This window comes from Haemaphysalis longicornis, unplaced genomic scaffold, assembly GCF_048455015.1.
Source record: "Haemaphysalis longicornis isolate Haplotype H1 unplaced genomic scaffold, Haemaphysalis longicornis Haplotype H1 scaffold_3, whole genome shotgun sequence".
NCBI lineage: Eukaryota > Metazoa > Arthropoda > Arachnida > Ixodida > Ixodidae > Haemaphysalis > Haemaphysalis longicornis.
This window is the reverse complement of record NW_027526335.1, coordinates 95,948,373-95,965,890: the sequence shown is the minus strand read 5'-3', so window position 1 is coordinate 95,965,890 and position 17,518 is coordinate 95,948,373. Positions and strand designations below refer to the sequence as shown.

The following is a 17,518-nucleotide window of genomic DNA, read 5'->3' as shown; positions in this document are numbered from 1 at the left end:
AACGTCATGAAGCATTCGTGATCCACACACCAGAAAGATAGGAGGACATTTTTCTGTTTACGCCCAACATAAAGCCGCTAACCTGCAGTTAGTATATTGATATATCTACGCATGTCAAAACTGCGACGGTTAAAACAAAACATTTTGGCTGACGATTATGATAGGTACTTCTTAATGCCAAATTTCTGTGCAGGGTGAAGAGCGCAGTCCTCTGGGTGATGGCGCATACCCGCTGCATCTCATGAAGTGATCACTGCATCAGCGAGCGCACGATATACTCTCGCACTGTCATGTAGCAAGTTGCCACGGGGCCCGTGTCTTGCACCTTTCACCATACTTTCCTGCTCATTCTATCGCCTTTTTTTTCGGTGTCCGCTTCGTTCACTCGGTTACAGCGAGGGCCGACAGCACCGTGAAACCACAGGAGTGGGTACTCAAGGGCTGCGCGCTAAAAACACACTGAGGATGACAACTTCAGTTTTTAGTAAAGTGGGTTTATAGGCTGTCTAGGGAACTGAGAAAGACACATAGCAGTCGTAAAGATGCGTCGATGAACTGCAATTTTCCTAGAATGATTGCTCAGTCATACCCAGCCTCTGTGGTGCAAAAGTTGGGAAAACGGAGCAATCGACAGTCCATTAAACTCATTTTATCCTAATCCAATCATGTCGACACTTGTGTGTTTTGGCGTCCCCTTGTAGGGAGGAAATTGCAGCAGCAAATGTACACGGACCTGTATGCACAAAGTGAGAAAGAAGAATGCACAGCATCTATGCTCACCCATGATTAGAGCAGCCAAACTGGCAGCGATGCTGAACTGAAACTCTATGACCTTTGGGAGGAATGTCGCCAGGCCGGAAACCAGCATTCCTGGAATGGCATACAGAAACAGCAGCTACAAGTTAGTAAAGAGCAGAACAAAAAGGCTCAAATCTTTCGTACCCGGAGCCTAAATCACTTGCCCATTTTCTGTCCTGTTTTAGACAGTAATGACAGCACAGGGCATGTAATGCGCAGGCGATATAACCGTTGGTCATTAAGGGTAACAGAGTGGATCCCTAGACAAGGCAAGCGTGACAGAGGGCGGCAGAAAATTAGATGGGCAGATGAGACCAGGAAGTTTGCGGGGATAAATTGGTCGCAGTTAGCACAGAACCGGGGTAATTGGAGATTAATGGGAGAGGCCTTTGCTCTGCAGTGGGCGTAGATAGGCTGGTGATGATGATGATAGACAGTAATCACATTACAAATCTAGCATGATTTGTTGCATTTACTAGTACTGCACTGAAGCTAGGAAGAAATACCGACTACAGGTACACTGAGCTCCTTGAAGGTGCCCAGTGTATTTGCCAGTCCCTCCGATACAGAATAGAACTCTTCACTCATCATATTCACCCCCCAACACCACCCGTGAATGATCAAAAATGTTCTGCAGTGGTGGTGGTGCTGATGATAACTGTGGTTGATATAATGATGGTGACAATGATGATTATGGTGACAATGATGATGAGCAACATCATCATTGCCATCATCTGAGATGCTAGGCGCTCCATTCCCACCGACCTTCGGTGGCTCCGGCCAGGCTTAGGAACACGAAGGTCGGGTTGGTGATGAGTATCTTGAACGACGCTGGCAGGTCCTTGGCACGGGCCCCGAACCCGCTCTGGACGGCTTCGCTCTTCTGCAGCTTCTGGTGCATCTCGGACTTCTTTTGCATCTGAAGCTTCAGGGACCCTGCATGCAACACAAATAACAGGTTTAAAATGCATTGACCACACAGCATTGTGCAAAGAGCCTTGTGTGGAGAATTTGTCTAAGCAGTGAGCTACACAGTGGGGTAAAAATTCTTTACATTGCAGCTTATTTATGTTATCACCCATTTCTGATCCGTCCCATTATAGCAGTACTTAGTTAGGTGTCAGCATTTTAGGAAATTTTTTAACAGCGAAGCTCTTTATCAAATCGTAATTTTTCGTGTCCACAGTTCAAAATACAAAGAAATTGCCAAACGCGCGCATGTGAGAGCGGGCCTCGCGGCGACCTCCTGACAGTTAACAAAACCGAGAAAAAGCCTAGCGCTCGTATGTGCGTGCCTCGCATTACCGCCCAGCGTCCCCGGCGCACGTTTGTCATAGCGTACCCCCCCCCCCCCCCTCCTCCCCAAGCTGATCTTCAATGATTATCACTTCCAAATAGAGAAAGATGCTCGCACTTATAGCAATAACGACTGAGTAAAAGTCACTGCGGCAGCGAAGGAACAAATTGGCTGCAATCATGGACTTAAAACTTCGTGATGGTCCTGAAGGTTGTGTATAGCTTTGCAACCTTCAAGTATTGCGCGTTAGTGTGAGCTTCCTTAATTTTTTTAATATTTACTAAAATAAACTGTGTCTTGTTTAAAGAGATATGTCTAAAGACACTAAAGCACGAATTTTAAAACAGAATTCTTAAGAAATACAGTATCACCAGCGGTAACTGGGATTTGAAAGTAGCCAATAAAACATGAAGTGCCCAGATATTATTTGCCCTTGTTATGGTTAACACTTGACATACCAAGTGGCATGATCCTACTTTATGAATGAGCACAAACCCTTCAAGTACCCGAGGTTATCCATCCTTCATACTTTTCAATTTAGTTTCATGATGGTACGAAAAATGATGTAAGCAATAATCACGACTCTTGTGTGACCAAGGAACGTGTCATGCTCCAAGTTCATGTTCACTTGGTAGCAAACTAAAGGCAGCAAAAAGGACAGTGCCCTAGGTTCAACCTGGGCACGAATGGACCCTATACTAAAAGCAAGTAAGTAAGGCAAATTCTTCCAAAATCCCTCAAAATAATAAATTTCCGCAAATTCATATTTATTCTACTGACTGTGAAAGGCTGTGAGTTCAGGCTTTTTTTAAATCTTTTTTTCAACTTGAAATTCATCCTTCCGGCCCACTGTTATGTTTTCCGTACCTGGTTCTCTTTTTTTTTTTTTTCTGCAATGCTTCAGCCTTATGCGGGAAAGTCAACACAAGAATGCGTTCATACCCGGGCACAAGTTAAAAAAGTACTGACCGGAAATTTCAAAGCTCAGATAACTATGCAAAAAGCTTCCTTTGTATATGTAGATACCCCCTCGGAAGTTTGGACCGTAAACGTTCAGTAGAACATATTATAAATCAATTTTAACCCTTGCGTGCACGAGAAAGCTCATCCCCGCGCCATCGGGCGAGTTCATGACGTCATCTGCGCTTCGACCCAAGCGGCCGATGTCAGGGCTTCTGTGACGTATAGAGGCGGCCTTGTGCATCACATCACAGTTTTTGGCACTGACGTCACGTGGCGGTCAGGACGGTCTCGCTTGCGCGTGCGCTCCCGTTCATGCATCAACTGTGGTGCAACGTGAACAGTGGCGTCAAATGCGCCTTTCAGTCATGGCGGCTGCCTCGGTGTCATGGTCGGTGTTCGCTACATCGAAACCGAAACTGACACGAATAAACGCTGCGTTCGGCAATCTAATGTGTCATTCTATGATTAGTGGGCTCGGAGACACCTACAGCCGCGAAAAAAAAAAACGTAAAACAAAAATTTCGTGTTTAGGAACGGCTCATGTGGTGTACCACTCCACCGAAGCGAAGGACCCAGACCTCAACGTGCACGGGCGTTTTGAAATGAGATTGCGGTTAATACGTGGCACCGTCCACTTTTTTCTCACCTAGTTTCTTTCTTTTTGTCGCTGCAGTTATTTATAACCAAATTTTAAGTCCGAATAATCGCAGAAACGAATGCGTCCCGTTCAAAATACTGCGGCGCGCGCAGGAACAGCCGGTGCGGTGACGAGGGACAGGGACGACTTCCGCTGTCGTTTTTAAGTTGTACCCGAGTACAGCACGGATATGTTTTGAGACAAAGACACCTGAAGTGTCACCAGCGTGGTCTGTTCCACGTGAACTGTCCATGTGAACAAAAAGCGAGCATTTCGTTCCCACTAACTCACATTCAACTTTTGAGGGTTTAACGCACCGAAACTACTCCTGGGCTGAGACACGCCGTAGAGGAGGGCTCCGGATTAGTTTTGAGCACCTGGGAATCTTTAACGTGCGTTGAAATCCCGACGCATGAAAGTTTTCGCTTTTCGGCTCCATCGGAAAAGCAGACACAGTGGCTGGGATCGAACCCACGTCTTTGGTCTCAGCAGCCCCACTCCCTTCCACAAAAATGTAGATATATAAGAAAATGACCATGTATATAGCTTCTCCCGTATGTAATAATGCCACGAAAGCGCGAACTACTCATTAGGCTCGCGCCCCATCGGCACGTTAACAGGAAAAATCTGCACTATTAACAAAATGTGCAGAAAGGACGCGCCAACGAAAGCATATACCCCTTGTTACCAGCTTGTCCTGCATGCCGTTTACAAATGCCTGTGAGTGGGCAGAAACACATTTTTCGCGTCCGGCTTATCGTAATTCGAAGGGCCAGTAACCTCCTCGCGCAGGACGTTTGCACTGGACGGGGTTCACTGCGCACGCGCTTAGCTGTACAATATGACTGATTTCACCAGTTGCCATCGCTATGAGGCGCTGGTGTACTAATCGGTTGACGCTCACTCGATTTTAACAATCTGAAAGACTGTATGCTCGACTAACGAATGAACCACTTGACATAAAAGCTTAAGAAACAGCTTGTAGCTAGACTCACGGGGGGGGGGGGAAGCATTACTGAAGTGTGGAGGTCTCGCAGACTGCACAACAGTGTTCAATCCACGCTCAATTGCACCGTACATTTTGGGCAAAGAATTCGCTGCATTAATCATTCGGTGTCGTAGGAGAAATTTACGGCCGATAATTAATTGTGAATAATGCGGTAGAATCTGCCCTTGCAGTGCGGTTTCTACTGTATAGTAGATTTATGTTGAACTGATTTCACTTCACCCATCCTCCCCTTTATTCCCTATCTTTATTTCCTTCAGCTAGGCGTTACGCTGCTGAGCACGAGGTCGCGGGTTCGATTCCCGGCCGCGGCGGCAGCTTTTCTGATGGAGGCGAAAAGCAAAAACGCCCGTGTGTACGAGATTTCGGCGCACGATAAAGATCCCCAGGTGGTCAAAATTAATCCGGAGACCTCCACTACGGCGCGCCTCATCGCCTGCGTCGCGTCGGCGCGTTAAACGCTACAATCAATCAAATCAATATTTCCTTCAGCTTTATCATCACTCTGCCTACTTTCACCGAGGCCTCGCACATAATGCTGGCTCTTCGTGAAATGTGACACTATACTGTTAGCGCAGCTGAAAGGACTCTGAGAGCGTTTGGCAAATTCGGGTGTTTTCGCTACGCCCGTCCAACGCAAGAAACATCAATCACGGGATCGACGGCGCATAAATTTTATAGTTCCGCACCTGCCGCCTACGCTGAAATGCGGCGGAATGCGCAGTGACGAAGAAACCGCTGAAAAGGCGATACGGCCGAGCTCGCTAACGGCTAGTCGCGCACAACTCAGTACCACGCGGAGGAGCTGTATACTTCGCCGTTACAATCGAGCCGAGTAATCTCCGGCGCAATCACCGATAACTACGCCGAAGCCGAGCACATAACGTGGGGCGCGCCGTATTGCCATACATCATATTCGCTTACAATACGGCTCAACAAGACACGGCCACCCGATGCGGTGGCTCAGTGGCTAAGACGTTGTGCTGCTGAGCCCGAGGACGCGAGTTCGAATCCCGGTCGCGGCGACGGCTTTTCTGATGGATGTGAAAAGCAAAAACGCCCATGTGTACGCGATTTCGGCGCACGTTAAAGATCCCCGGGTCCGGAGCCCTCCGCTATGGTGCACCTCATTCGCCTGTGAAGTGTCGGCGCGTTAAAACCCACAATCGATCAAAGGCAGCGGCCATGATGGCGGGTTCTGGTGGGGGTAAAAATTATGCTGCTGCTAAAGATGTCAACCATTTGCTCTACACCACCATGAAAACCACGGCGGGTGTCAGCCAGTACGAACAATAACAAAGACTAGTAATGATCTAGCTTTTCAGCAAATATAATTCATGGTTCTTTATTAAAGAGTCTCTCTCTCTCTCTCTCTCTCTCTCTCTCTCTCTCTCTCTCTCTCTCTCTCTCTCTCTCTCTCTCTCTCTCTCTCTATCTCTCTCTCTCTCTCTCTCTCTCTCTCTCTCTCTCTAGTTCATGGTTGTTGATGAACGGACAGTGCACCATTAAAGCTTCAAAAAAGCCAGGTGAAAATGAGTTACTGGTAATCAGCGATTTGGCCTCAGAGCCATCCATACCTCCGAAACACACGGAACAGATCACACACTCGGATGTGTACCATATCCGGAGCCAGAATGTGCAGCGAGCGAGACGTGTTTGTGCACTGTGCACGAACACATTTGCGCACGATGTGTTGCGCAACATAGCAGTGTCGTGCACAAGCTAGCGCTACCACCCGGCAGCGATTTCTCTCACCTGGCAGGGTCTTGGGGAAGGCACTAATCGGAATGGCGGCCAGGACTGCCGTGACGGAGGACACGACGAACCCGATCCACCAGGCTCCCACCCAGACGCCGCTGGAAGGCGTCAGGCCCAGCCTGTGGAGCGCGCCAGGAGGTGATTAGAGATCAAGCGTATGCACAAGTTTTGCGCTTATTCCTAAAGTATGGAAACCCATCAGAAGTGAAGGAGCTTTCAATTAGTTGTTATTCAAAAATGTTAATATGGTCGTTGCAATTAAGTACACACAATGTGAGACCGGAACGGTCACGTGCTATTATTTTGGAATGTCGCTCAAACATGCGATGCATATATGACAACCAATAACTTGTAGTTGTGCATTGAGAGTATTTTGTGAGATTTTTGTAACGTTCGGCAGGTATTACTCATAACCTGAACGTATCAGTGACCATTCCGTCATAAATTTGGCTGAATAACTTTAACTTTTAAACGACTGAAACTGCATACTTCCAGTTCGGTGTGAAAAATTAGTGTTAAGCGGCGCGCTGTCTAAAGATCGTCGGAGTTGCGTTTGAAGCATAGTTTCCTCGCACGAGCTCATCGCCTGTCGCGGACACTACTCTTAACATCAACAAACAAAAACTGCGATAAAATAAATGGCGAAAAGGAAACCCTGCGGACACCGACAGCAATGTAGGTGACAACCCAACGGCGTTATATCCTCCAAGTCACCACGCTTCAAAGGATCGAACAGGTGGCAGTTTACACTCACGCGGAGGCGTCCACAGACAGATCGGTGTATATTTTCAGGAACTGGCCACCCAGTATGTAGCCCAGTGCGGGGCCTATGATTGCCATGGTGTAGAAAATACCTGCAAATCGGGGGATTCGGGGAAGGAAGGAAGGAACGGGGAAGGGGGGAGATGTCAGACAAGGTGATCGCCAGATCGCCAGTGCTGAATTCCTTTAGCTAGAGATAATCATAGTTATACAGTAAAGACCGTAAGCATACGTTGGCAATCCTTTATGCATGCACGAACAGCGGTTCCCACATAGACATATGAGTTAGATTTCTTATTTATAGAAACATGTCGTTGCCATCATAAGTACAAAGACCCAACGGCGCCTACCACTCCCCAGCTAGCATTATAGCTTCACGTGCGCGCATATGATTGAAAAGGCGGCGAAGTGATGCGGAGTCATTTGGGAGGACGCTTCGGCAAAACTTAGTTGAAATGCCAATGAAACTGTTTTAATGCTCGCGAAGCGGTGCTTCGAGATGCTTCTTTTTTTTCCGTATTACAAGTACTGTATCAGTTTGTATAACATTCGCACGGACTACTATACATTATGTATTTCCCCGCCAAGCCTTTTCACAGCCCCCCCCCCCCCCCCCCCAAAAAAAAAAAAAAGAATCCCGGGCCATCTCCGCTAACGGTAAACTTGGGGAGAGGCGAAACATGCAGTGTACAAGTGTATTCTTGGCGCCTCGGCGTTTTTGCCAACGGTCATGAAACTGTTGGGGGTAGAGGTAAGCAGCTTTGCTGTAAGTCTCGTGTCTCTTAAGTACGAAGCGTTCTAGCGCGAGGCGTTGGAAAACGAGTGTCCCGGTGGTTTAGTACAGTGACTACATGATACGACGACGACATGAGACGCTGACAGCCCCAGCTTACAGGGGGCTTCGCTCCTAAAGCGTATGCCAGGATCAAGATCGCTGTGGACAGGGATTACTTGTGTGGAGTAGGATAGAAAACGCAGTCACACGCAGAAAGAATCGGCGCAGCTTGCAGTAGTGGTGCAAGGCTAGAGAAACAGCGGAGCTGGGGCTCGACCTAGCTTCCTCCGGTTTTGCTAAGCGTTGCTAGGATTTGCTAATCTTTTTTAGGTTTTGCGATGTTCTTGCTATAGGCTAGGCTAAGTGTTGAGAGGTGAGGCCAAATTGAGCCGAATTTTACAAGGCCGTTCAGGTAGGTCTCCCACAGTGATAGCGGATACCAGGGGAAAGAAGCTAGATCTACCCCCAGATCCACTGCTTCTCCAGCCTTGCGCCACAGAGTGCAAGCTACGACAATTTTCTTGGCGTTTTAGTAGCCCAAGAGAGACTATCGCCTTTAAAATGGTTAAATAAGGGGTGTGCATACGTATGTTCACACTCGAGCAGGCGTGAAAGCTGGCTTCACTGTTATGATACCATATGTGCGGTGGTGCACCCTTTACATGCGGCGTAGTTTTTGGGTTTTTTTTTTTTTTTGCTAAAGTCACCGGTTCATGCCCAAAATAACCAGCTCTGCTGTTAATAACGCCGATGAATCAGCAACAGACAGCAACTATCTTTCGTCGAATTACGACGGACACATTAGCGAACTTCCCCAGCCTACTCAGTCCTATATTCCTACCGCTCAGGAACTTAAGTGGTAAAGCATTGCAGGAAAGCGATATCTCGCGTAGAGCAGGAGTCGATTTGAATATGAACACCAAAAATAGTTTGCGGAACTCTTAAATCGTTTCTGTGCCAATTGGTTATCGAAAAATACTTCCCGTAGATTTAAAGCTTACGATTCCCATGGCTCTGGAACCCAGAAGATGGACGTGGTACACATGAAACTGCGCGTAAAAGAAACTTCAGCCCCCATTTTAGCTGCGCGAATGTAGTTTGCACTACAACTAATAGCTCCACACTAATCACTTCGAAAAGAACTGCTAAGCTGCAACTGAATCGACATGGAAGCACTTCAAACAGAGAGCGTTAGGTTCAAGCAATAAAATTTCCCGCCAAAGCTTACAAATCATAACTAGTCCACTCGATTTACTTCAATAATTTAAAAGTGTCTGTGCCAGGTTAGAAAAGCGGCGAAGAACCACGTTAGCGCCGCGAGTCGGTCAATGTGAACCGGCACAAAAAATGTCACTAACTGGGAAGGCATTGTTGGCCGCTACCGTGATAGCGTTCCTAGCACACACACATACACACAACAAAAAACAAAGAAAAGAAATTAAGTTCCATGCCCCATGGCGAAAACCCATAACAACTCGATTCTGTGCTGCCATGTTTAGTTTTTGGTATTTGTTTTGTTATTTCTATAACATGCCACCAAAACGAATATTCGTGTCAGCAAACCAACCGGAAACTTCGGTCGGAGCTAGATTCCCGGAAAAGCCATCCGCAGGCTCATTAATTCGTACCAGACAGTACAGAGAACTCATCGCGGCCTGCCCGTTTCCAGGAGGTCGCGTGACGTCACGGGGAAATGCCCGTTGCAAGGCGCATAGTACCAGGCATAAAATCACAACAGTCGCTGCACATATTATTTGCTTCCGTCGCACCATCTTAAAATAAACGGCCTCACAATTCTAGAAAGTCCACGGGTGAGTATCTAGATGGAAGACATGACCGTAGATAACAGCTAGTGTAACCTCAAAATAAAAAATTGGGCCCATCTCCCCGCGAGGGGGACTCGAGTAAATGCGTCGCATAGGGGGTGGGTGTATTGCGTTAACGTTTAGTGTTTGGGGAGTTGGTGGTAGTGAATGCGTTGTATCAGCAGCTTCTTGACGTAGTTTGAATGAGTCAAGGATATAAGGCGCGTTCGTAGCCTTCCATTCTGTGTCGGCTTTGTGGCGCAGTGGGTAGAGCACCATGTACATTGCGTTCCGCCCGCAGGGTCGTGGGATCGAAACCAGGCGCCGGTAAGTATTATTTTTTTATATAGTGTAGGGGGAGGGGTGTGGACTACGACTACGGACGTCAACGCGGGTGACATCGTGAGTTACTGAAATGATCTGCATTTAAAAAAAGAGGCAATGTTACAGAGGCCACATTACATAAAGAGGTCACACTACAGAACTTTTGTTCTTAGAAGCTTCCAGGGACATAACTGCCCGATTTCGGTTACCCGCACGGCGTCAACTGCCTAGGTAGCTGGTACTTTCAAGTTTGGGAGCAGCATAATTGTTTAGCCGTAAACCCTGGCGCAAGTTCGTATGCAGGTCAAAGCAGCTGTGGGACTATCATAGCCCGTTGCCACTGATTTCACAGCTTTAAATCATTGCTCACCCTCCTTGCTCACCGAAAACCCTTATGTAATGTCCCAGCTGACGCAGAAGGTGGTACTACTGCGGACGTCAAATTATCATTCGAACAATACACTCCTAGAGTATAGCTTTGCTTATCTTTCCTGCTTGCTGCAGTTAGGCAGCAGGAAAAAGTTTGCTACATTGCTACTGCACGCGAAAATTGTGTCGTTGAAGTCCACTGGCTGGATGCCAACGTTTCGACGACCGACGACGTAAGTTTCTTGCCGAGACATCGGCCGTGGGTGGCGTTCACTCCAGTCAAAAGCTCCCACCCCCCTTTCACTCTTCCCCAGGTTACTTCCTTCAGCGTCAGAGCTCCCACTTTTAAGGCCCAAACATAAATTTATACTCGCTCTTTAGGTGACATGCTGTTTACACAAGAACAACAAGGGAGAAAAAGGGATGAAGTGCAGATCCAGTTAGAAGACGCACCAATGTACACGGACGACATCTTCGTGGACACGATCTCGTCCAGGTAGGTGCAGCCGAGCGTGAAGAACGGCGTGGCGCCGGCGCCGTGAAGCATCTGGCCCGCCAGGAACATGTACTTGTACTGGTTCACCGACCCCGCGTCCCTGTGCACGCAGAAGCCCTCGGTGACGTTGGCCGCCGCCAGGCACAGGCTCTCGCGCTCGTCCTCCGTACTGAAGGCGTACGAGCCGGCCAGGAAGTGCGGCAGCGAGAAGACGAAGGCGCCGAGGCCCAGCACGAGGCAGCCGACGCCAACGAACAGCGGCTTGCTCCGGGTGCCGCCGAAGTAGCTGATGGGGGCGAGGAGGAGGAACGAGGCGATGTCGTAGCCGCTGGCCACGAGCCCGCTTTCGGAGCTGCGCAGTTGGAAGCGCCGCTCGATGGTCGTGATGACCACGTTCACGAAGCCGTTCACTATGAGTCCCTGCAGGAAGCCCGCCCAGCAAAGGAAGAACAGCACCCACGGAGGCGTGCGGAACCGCTGCAGACAGCTGGGACGTAGACAGCCCCACCCGCAGCTGCCCCCCGCGTCCGCGTTGTCCAAGGCGCCACTTTCGGGAGTCTCGGGAAGTCCCCCGACCCCGTCGGGAAGAACTGGCGCCTTGCAGAACACCAGCGGTTCGTTGCTCTGAGAGTTGGTCATGGTGCCGAGGCTCGAGACGCTGTCGTCCCGAGGGAACCGCTGCCTGTCCCCGCTGATGAGCGTCATGGTTGAAGCCGGTACACTACCACGTTTAAAATTAATGTACCGCACACGCAAAGGCGACGTCTAAATTGATCAGCTTCGGTTTTTCAAGCTTAACCAGTAGGCTATAGAAATAAGCACTTCGCATCTCGCGTGAGGTGCAAAGATGTCTTCGCTATGCTGGCTGGACGCCTCGGCGACCTTCCGTCCGTCATAGAGGCGGTCTCCGACTTGGTCCTCCTGCGAAGAAATAAAGAATACCTTGTGAGAGCTTTTCCTGGTAAATCTGTTTCCTTTTTCCTAAGAATTAAGATTATCAGAGGGAAAAGCTGAAAATAATCGCAAGATTCAGACAAGTTCCGAACTATACGTGCAGCGTGCGTAGTTCGCGCACAGCTTGCTCCCTCTCCCTCTCTCTTTTTCTTTGCTGCGTGCGCGTACTGCTGCTTTTCTGGGACAGTCGATGTCATTATTAGATCGCCCCTCATTACAGTAGCCGAAACTGAGGGAACAAGGAACATACGCGACATAGCTTCCAGCGATTTCTCGCTTCCAGCATTTATGGCCGCGTGCGAGAGCGAATAATTCAACGTAAGCGTAAGTTATGCGCATTACCAAAGTGCCCGATATTCCGCTAACATTACGCAAGCAATTTCATATTCGCACTTCAAAGCATAAACACTCGCTTGTTTGGTTTTCTTTTTTTTTTAGTTCTATTTATCTCTGCTCTTATCTGTTTCTTCCCTTTTCAACCGGGTCAAGCGGGAGCAGTCAGCCGAACCAATTACACATACGCGCTCATATCAACATTCGCTCCTCAAAAGCTTCCCGGCAAACAATTACTGGAAGAGCCCACCACTTCCATATATATATATATATATATATATATATATATATATATATATATATATATATATATATATATATATATATATATATATATATATATATATATATATATATATATATATATATATATATATATATATATATATATATATATATATATATATATATATATATATATATATATATATATATATATATATATATATATATATATATATATATATATATATATATATATATATATATATATATATATATATATATATCCAACCCTTTAGCCTCGTGCCCTAAGCCGCAGGGTAAACGATGTAATCAGAGCCGGCGGATCGTCATGACAGTAGCACCCCCCCCCCCCCCCCCCCTTCCCGATTTTATCTCGCTAGCTTAACGGCAGGATGCCGGGTGAGGAATTTGGATGGGTCCAGTCAGCGTAATTACCCCCATCTACCGCAGAGGAGGCAAGAGAGAGATTATCCTGTGGTATTAACGGCGAGATAAAAAACGAAAACCTTCCTGTCAAAAATAAAGGAAAGAAGAGCCGAGGAGCGAACCTCCGGGCTTCATTTCGTATGCCTTCAGCTCGGCGCGTATCTCGACTGATGCCTGCATGGGCACGCAAAGAACGCTGCTTCCTGCGGCTGCTCAAACGTGACGAAGCCACCGCTTTGGGGATTACTGCACCCCGCGTTCCGTTGCCCTATGGTATCTAACGGCTGTAAAGCGGATTTAGAGGGGAAAAATACAGCGATGAATCTTAGGGGAAGTAGCCTCAAAGAGAGTTTGCCGCCTGGAAGTATAGCGGAAAGGAACCGCCGTTTGTCACATTGGCATGCACTAATCCCTCTGCGTGCAGGCTTTCAGAGCCACGCAAGAACATTTGGTGGAGAGAGAAAGAAAAAAGAAAAGACGTCAAAGTAGCTGCGATTTTTATGCGGCTAGTTGTTTTATAAAGTTTTGTGCCTGTTTTTCAGGCACCCGAAGCGAATAATAGGAACTGCGCGGGCCGGAACGTACCGCCAGTGTCAAGCTGGCCCGCTATTTTCTGCGCGCAGCGCTGCAGAAAGCAGAAAAGTGTACACTGATGGCATCTCGTGGAAATTTGTATTCGCTTTAATTCGATGGAACGAGTGACTCAAACATCGGTGCGACTACAGGTAGACCTCACATTTATCCGTGCACGTCTCTCTCTCTCTCTCTCTCTCTCTCTCTCTCTCTCTCTCTCTCTCTCTCATTCACTCCAAAGACGTAGCATTTTACATGTCATCTGCCTTGCTCGAAGTTGTCTCTTAGAGCTCCCAGGTCGACCACAATTTCTTTTGTTTTAGAAAAAATGAACGAAGCTCACACTAACGCGTAAGACTTGAAGGTAGCGAAGCTGTACGCGACCTTCAAGACCATCACGACGCTTTAAGTCCACGATTGCAGCCGATTTGCTTCTTCTACGCTGTCGCAACGACCTATACTCCAGTGGTTGTCAAATGGGGGTCCGCGACCCCAAGGGGTCCGCGAGGGCACTTCGGGGGTCCGCGAAACCCTCCCCGAAACTTTTCACCCCTCCCCCCTCCCTTTTCACTTTTCCTTTTTGCTAAACCCCGCTAGAAACGCAAACAGATGGCTTCGTTACATGACGTTTAATTTTTTGGCGTAGCTATAGTGTAGCGTAGCCCGTGGTTTAGCGGTGGCATTTTGCACGACGCGACAGCTGTGCGGGAAAGCCAAACACACAAAAGGCGGCTTGTATGCCTTTGGGTGACTATTAGCTGCAAGTGCACATCGTTTGACAACATTACATGCGTCAGCACAAAGGTCAGACACAAAAGGCGGGCATTGATAAGCATGTTGAAGACTTTAGCTGCAACTGAAAATTCTTGGAAATTATGACATGTATCAACATAGTTAATCGTGGGGTCCGTATACTTTTGCAAGTCCGAAAGGAGCCCCCGACACACTCATGGCTGAGAACCACTGCTATACTCCATCATTGTTGCTGTAAGTGTGAGCTTCATTCACTATTTTGGAAGTGCCAATCATAGGACACCCGCCACGGTGGCTCAGTGGCTAAGGCGTTGCGCTGCTGAGCACGAGGTCGCGGGTTCAATTCCCGGCCGCGGCGGCCGCTTTTCTGATGGAGGCGAAAAGCAAAAGCGCCCGTGTGTACGAGATTTCGGCGCACGTTAAAGATCCCCAGGTGGTCAAATTCAATCCGGAGCCCTCCACTGCGGCGCCCCTCATCGCCTGCGTTGCGTCGGCGCGTTAAACCCTACAATCAATCCACAATCCATCCATCCTAATCATAGGACATCCCCTTGTAGGACGTACACTATGACGTGTCTTTCGTTCCGAGCAAGTGTTGCCCCGATTACGGCGACGCTGGAGTTCTTTTTTTTTTATTGGGGGGAGGGGGGAGGGGGGGCAATCTTGGCCAATCTTGGCCCTAAGTGGGTATGCTTGGCTTGACGAACGTGCGCCGGGGACGCTGGGCGGTCGCCGCGAGGCACGGGCTTAAGTGCGCTCGGCATTTTCTTGGTATTTTTAACTGCGGACACCATACACTAACGATTTGCTAAACAGCTTCGCTGTTAAAATGCAAGGTTCTGCCTAGACTCCCGGTGAGACTGCATGACAGTCAGGGGTGGCAAGTTTGATTCGTTATCAATATGCATTCACGGATGTAAACTCCTAGCCATGACACATGGCTCAAAGCTCTAGCGGACGACGTGCCATGGTGCGCCTTTAACTTTGCAACTGTTTACGATCCGCTTCAATTCGTAGGAGGTTCGGTGATGCGACATTTCAAACACGATACCACAACTACCCACTCAAAGCGGCGCACGGAGCAAACGGTTTCAAAGTGACAACTTCGCTGTCAACTTCGCTGCCAACTGTCAATTTCAGAGTATCAATTTCGAAACATTTGTCGTGGTTAGACTGTCAGGTGGTTTTGTTTAAAAACGTCCGCCCGCGCTTTCGAGAACATCCCACTTTTTTTTCCGGTGCGTGGCCTGAATCAGAAGGCACATTTATATGAACGTTGGTTCAAACGTAATTGACTGTTTTCGGCAGTACACGGTCGCGGCTGGCCGAAAACGTTCTACCGTCCCCGTTTGAAGCCCTCGCGCCCCACTTGTGTCAGCCATTGAACACCGAAGTGCTTAGTCATGTTCGCGCTTCTCAAACTCTGACAATGTCATCTGTGTACACCGTTATAGCGTTCGCCCAAACACGCACTAGAAAACAGTAGATAATAGGCGAAAATTGGGGAAGCGAGGGGCGGGGCTTCACTGATGACGGCTGTCAGCGAACTCCCGTGTGCCGTGTCGATGTGACAAATCTTCGGTCCACAACTTGTACCGGCGTTGGCGCGCAAAACTTGCACACGATTCATTCCTGCAGGCCATCAACACGACTCTGATCATTAAACCCGCGGACATTGAGCCGATGATGGCTCACCGAGGCAGTGAAGAAAGAAAACATCGTCAAACGACCGGCTTCGCGGCATTTCACCGGTAAACACTGTCAACTGAACGACTTACGTCGGCTGTCACTTCGCGCGCGCCACGTTGCCCGAACAGCTGCGGCGAAGCGAGGAAACAGGAGAAAGCAAAAATAAAATAAAATAAAACAGAAGGTAATGATTGCAGTGCTCGATACTTCTGCTCATTCCGTATCACTTCGCCCGCTTTGGCACAGCCGGGCCGTTTTCAATCGATTCGAGGCCAGGGAGAAAGTCTTCTTTGGCAGCAACAGTGAAGATGGGATATTGCGCACATTTATCAGCGCCACAGCGGCCAGCGTCGCCAGGGAAGAGAAACCGGGCGTCAGGGTCGATAGCTTCCCATCTGTTGCCATCGCCGCGTTTGTCTTATGCCCCGGGAAACTGGGCCGCCGTCGCCGCTGCTGCTTAGTTTGCTTAGAGCTGTGGATACATTTGCGAGTGAAGGATGCTTGGTGGAAGGGTGAAAGAGCGGTCATGAGAGAGTCAAGGCCCTCGGTCCGAAGCTGGGCGTATATCTTGGCAAGCCACTCGCTCGCCCGAAGCGCAGAAAAGCAACACGCCTTTGGCACTTCGGAGTCCCTAACAGTAAAGGCACAGACACGTTCGCCCAGTCTCGTCGAGTTGAGAGAGCATTCGCGAACCTTCCAAACAGAATGGAAAGTGAGGACTGGCGGTAAAGACAGCAGAACATGGCCTAGTATCAGTATTAAATGCGCTATTATATCGATGGAAAGCCGAAATAAAGGAATTCGGAGGCAAAGAATGAACTCGGATAGCGCAGGACAGGAGCGGGAGGAGGTCTATAAGAGAGGCCTTGATCTTGCAGTGGACCTAAATATGCTGTTGATGATGATGTGAGGTTAGAATATTCACACAAGGTTGGCCGTAAATGCATCTAAAAAACTGGAACTATGACAAAACTTCTGCCAACGACCCCGACTGTGAATGAATAGACTGTTAATAAATGACTATAACTGTAGCTTTTGGCAAGAAGGCTGAATCGAGGGGTAGACATACAGACCAAAATTGTCGGATTTTGAAGTAGCCCAGGAAAGACTATCGCCTTTATAACGGCCTGGAATCAACGGAACCAACGGGCACGTGCGATTCCGGAGCCAACAAATTCCACCCGCTCGGTCCTCTCACCCAGCAGACGGGCTGACGACTAGAAGGTGATTGAATAGGAGAAAGCCCATCGGTCACGATGCATCTTTCGCTAGCGCCTCGAGTCTGAATATAGCGCGAGAGCCGTGAGCTATAAACGACTTCCGTGGTCGACAGGCTTATTTTTACCGTTCTTTATTTTCACATCTGCAGCCTATGCACTCGCGGTGACCGCGCGAGATCCCGAAAACAGCCGCGGGCGCGGAAAAAGGGGTCCTTCTGCCCTTCTCGGTTTGCCGAGCACGTGCGCCGGCCGCAAGAGCTTGCGCCTCTCCGCACGTGCGGCAATAAAGAGCTTTACTGACGAAAAGCGCTGTTGAAAGCAGCGCAGGCCAGAA

General features: G+C 48.5%; 1 protein-coding gene across 1 annotated transcript in view; it reads right to left on the bottom strand.

The window, feature by feature from the left end:
• Positions 1-17,518, bottom strand: part of LOC144174904 (solute carrier organic anion transporter family member 4A1-like) — a 119,446-nt gene that overhangs the window by 20,903 nt on the left and 81,025 nt on the right. Inside the window, exons 2-6 of the mRNA XM_077703883.1 lie at positions 10,948-11,911; positions 7,214-7,313; positions 6,457-6,578; positions 1,564-1,734; positions 781-870 (exon numbers count right to left, since the gene is read on the bottom strand). Of these exons, the coding sequence (XP_077560009.1) occupies positions 781-870; positions 1,564-1,734; positions 6,457-6,578; positions 7,214-7,313; positions 10,948-11,695 (1,231 nt within the window). The 5' untranslated portion in view covers positions 11,696-11,911. The remainder of the gene's footprint in view (positions 1-780; positions 871-1,563; positions 1,735-6,456; positions 6,579-7,213; positions 7,314-10,947; positions 11,912-17,518) is intronic.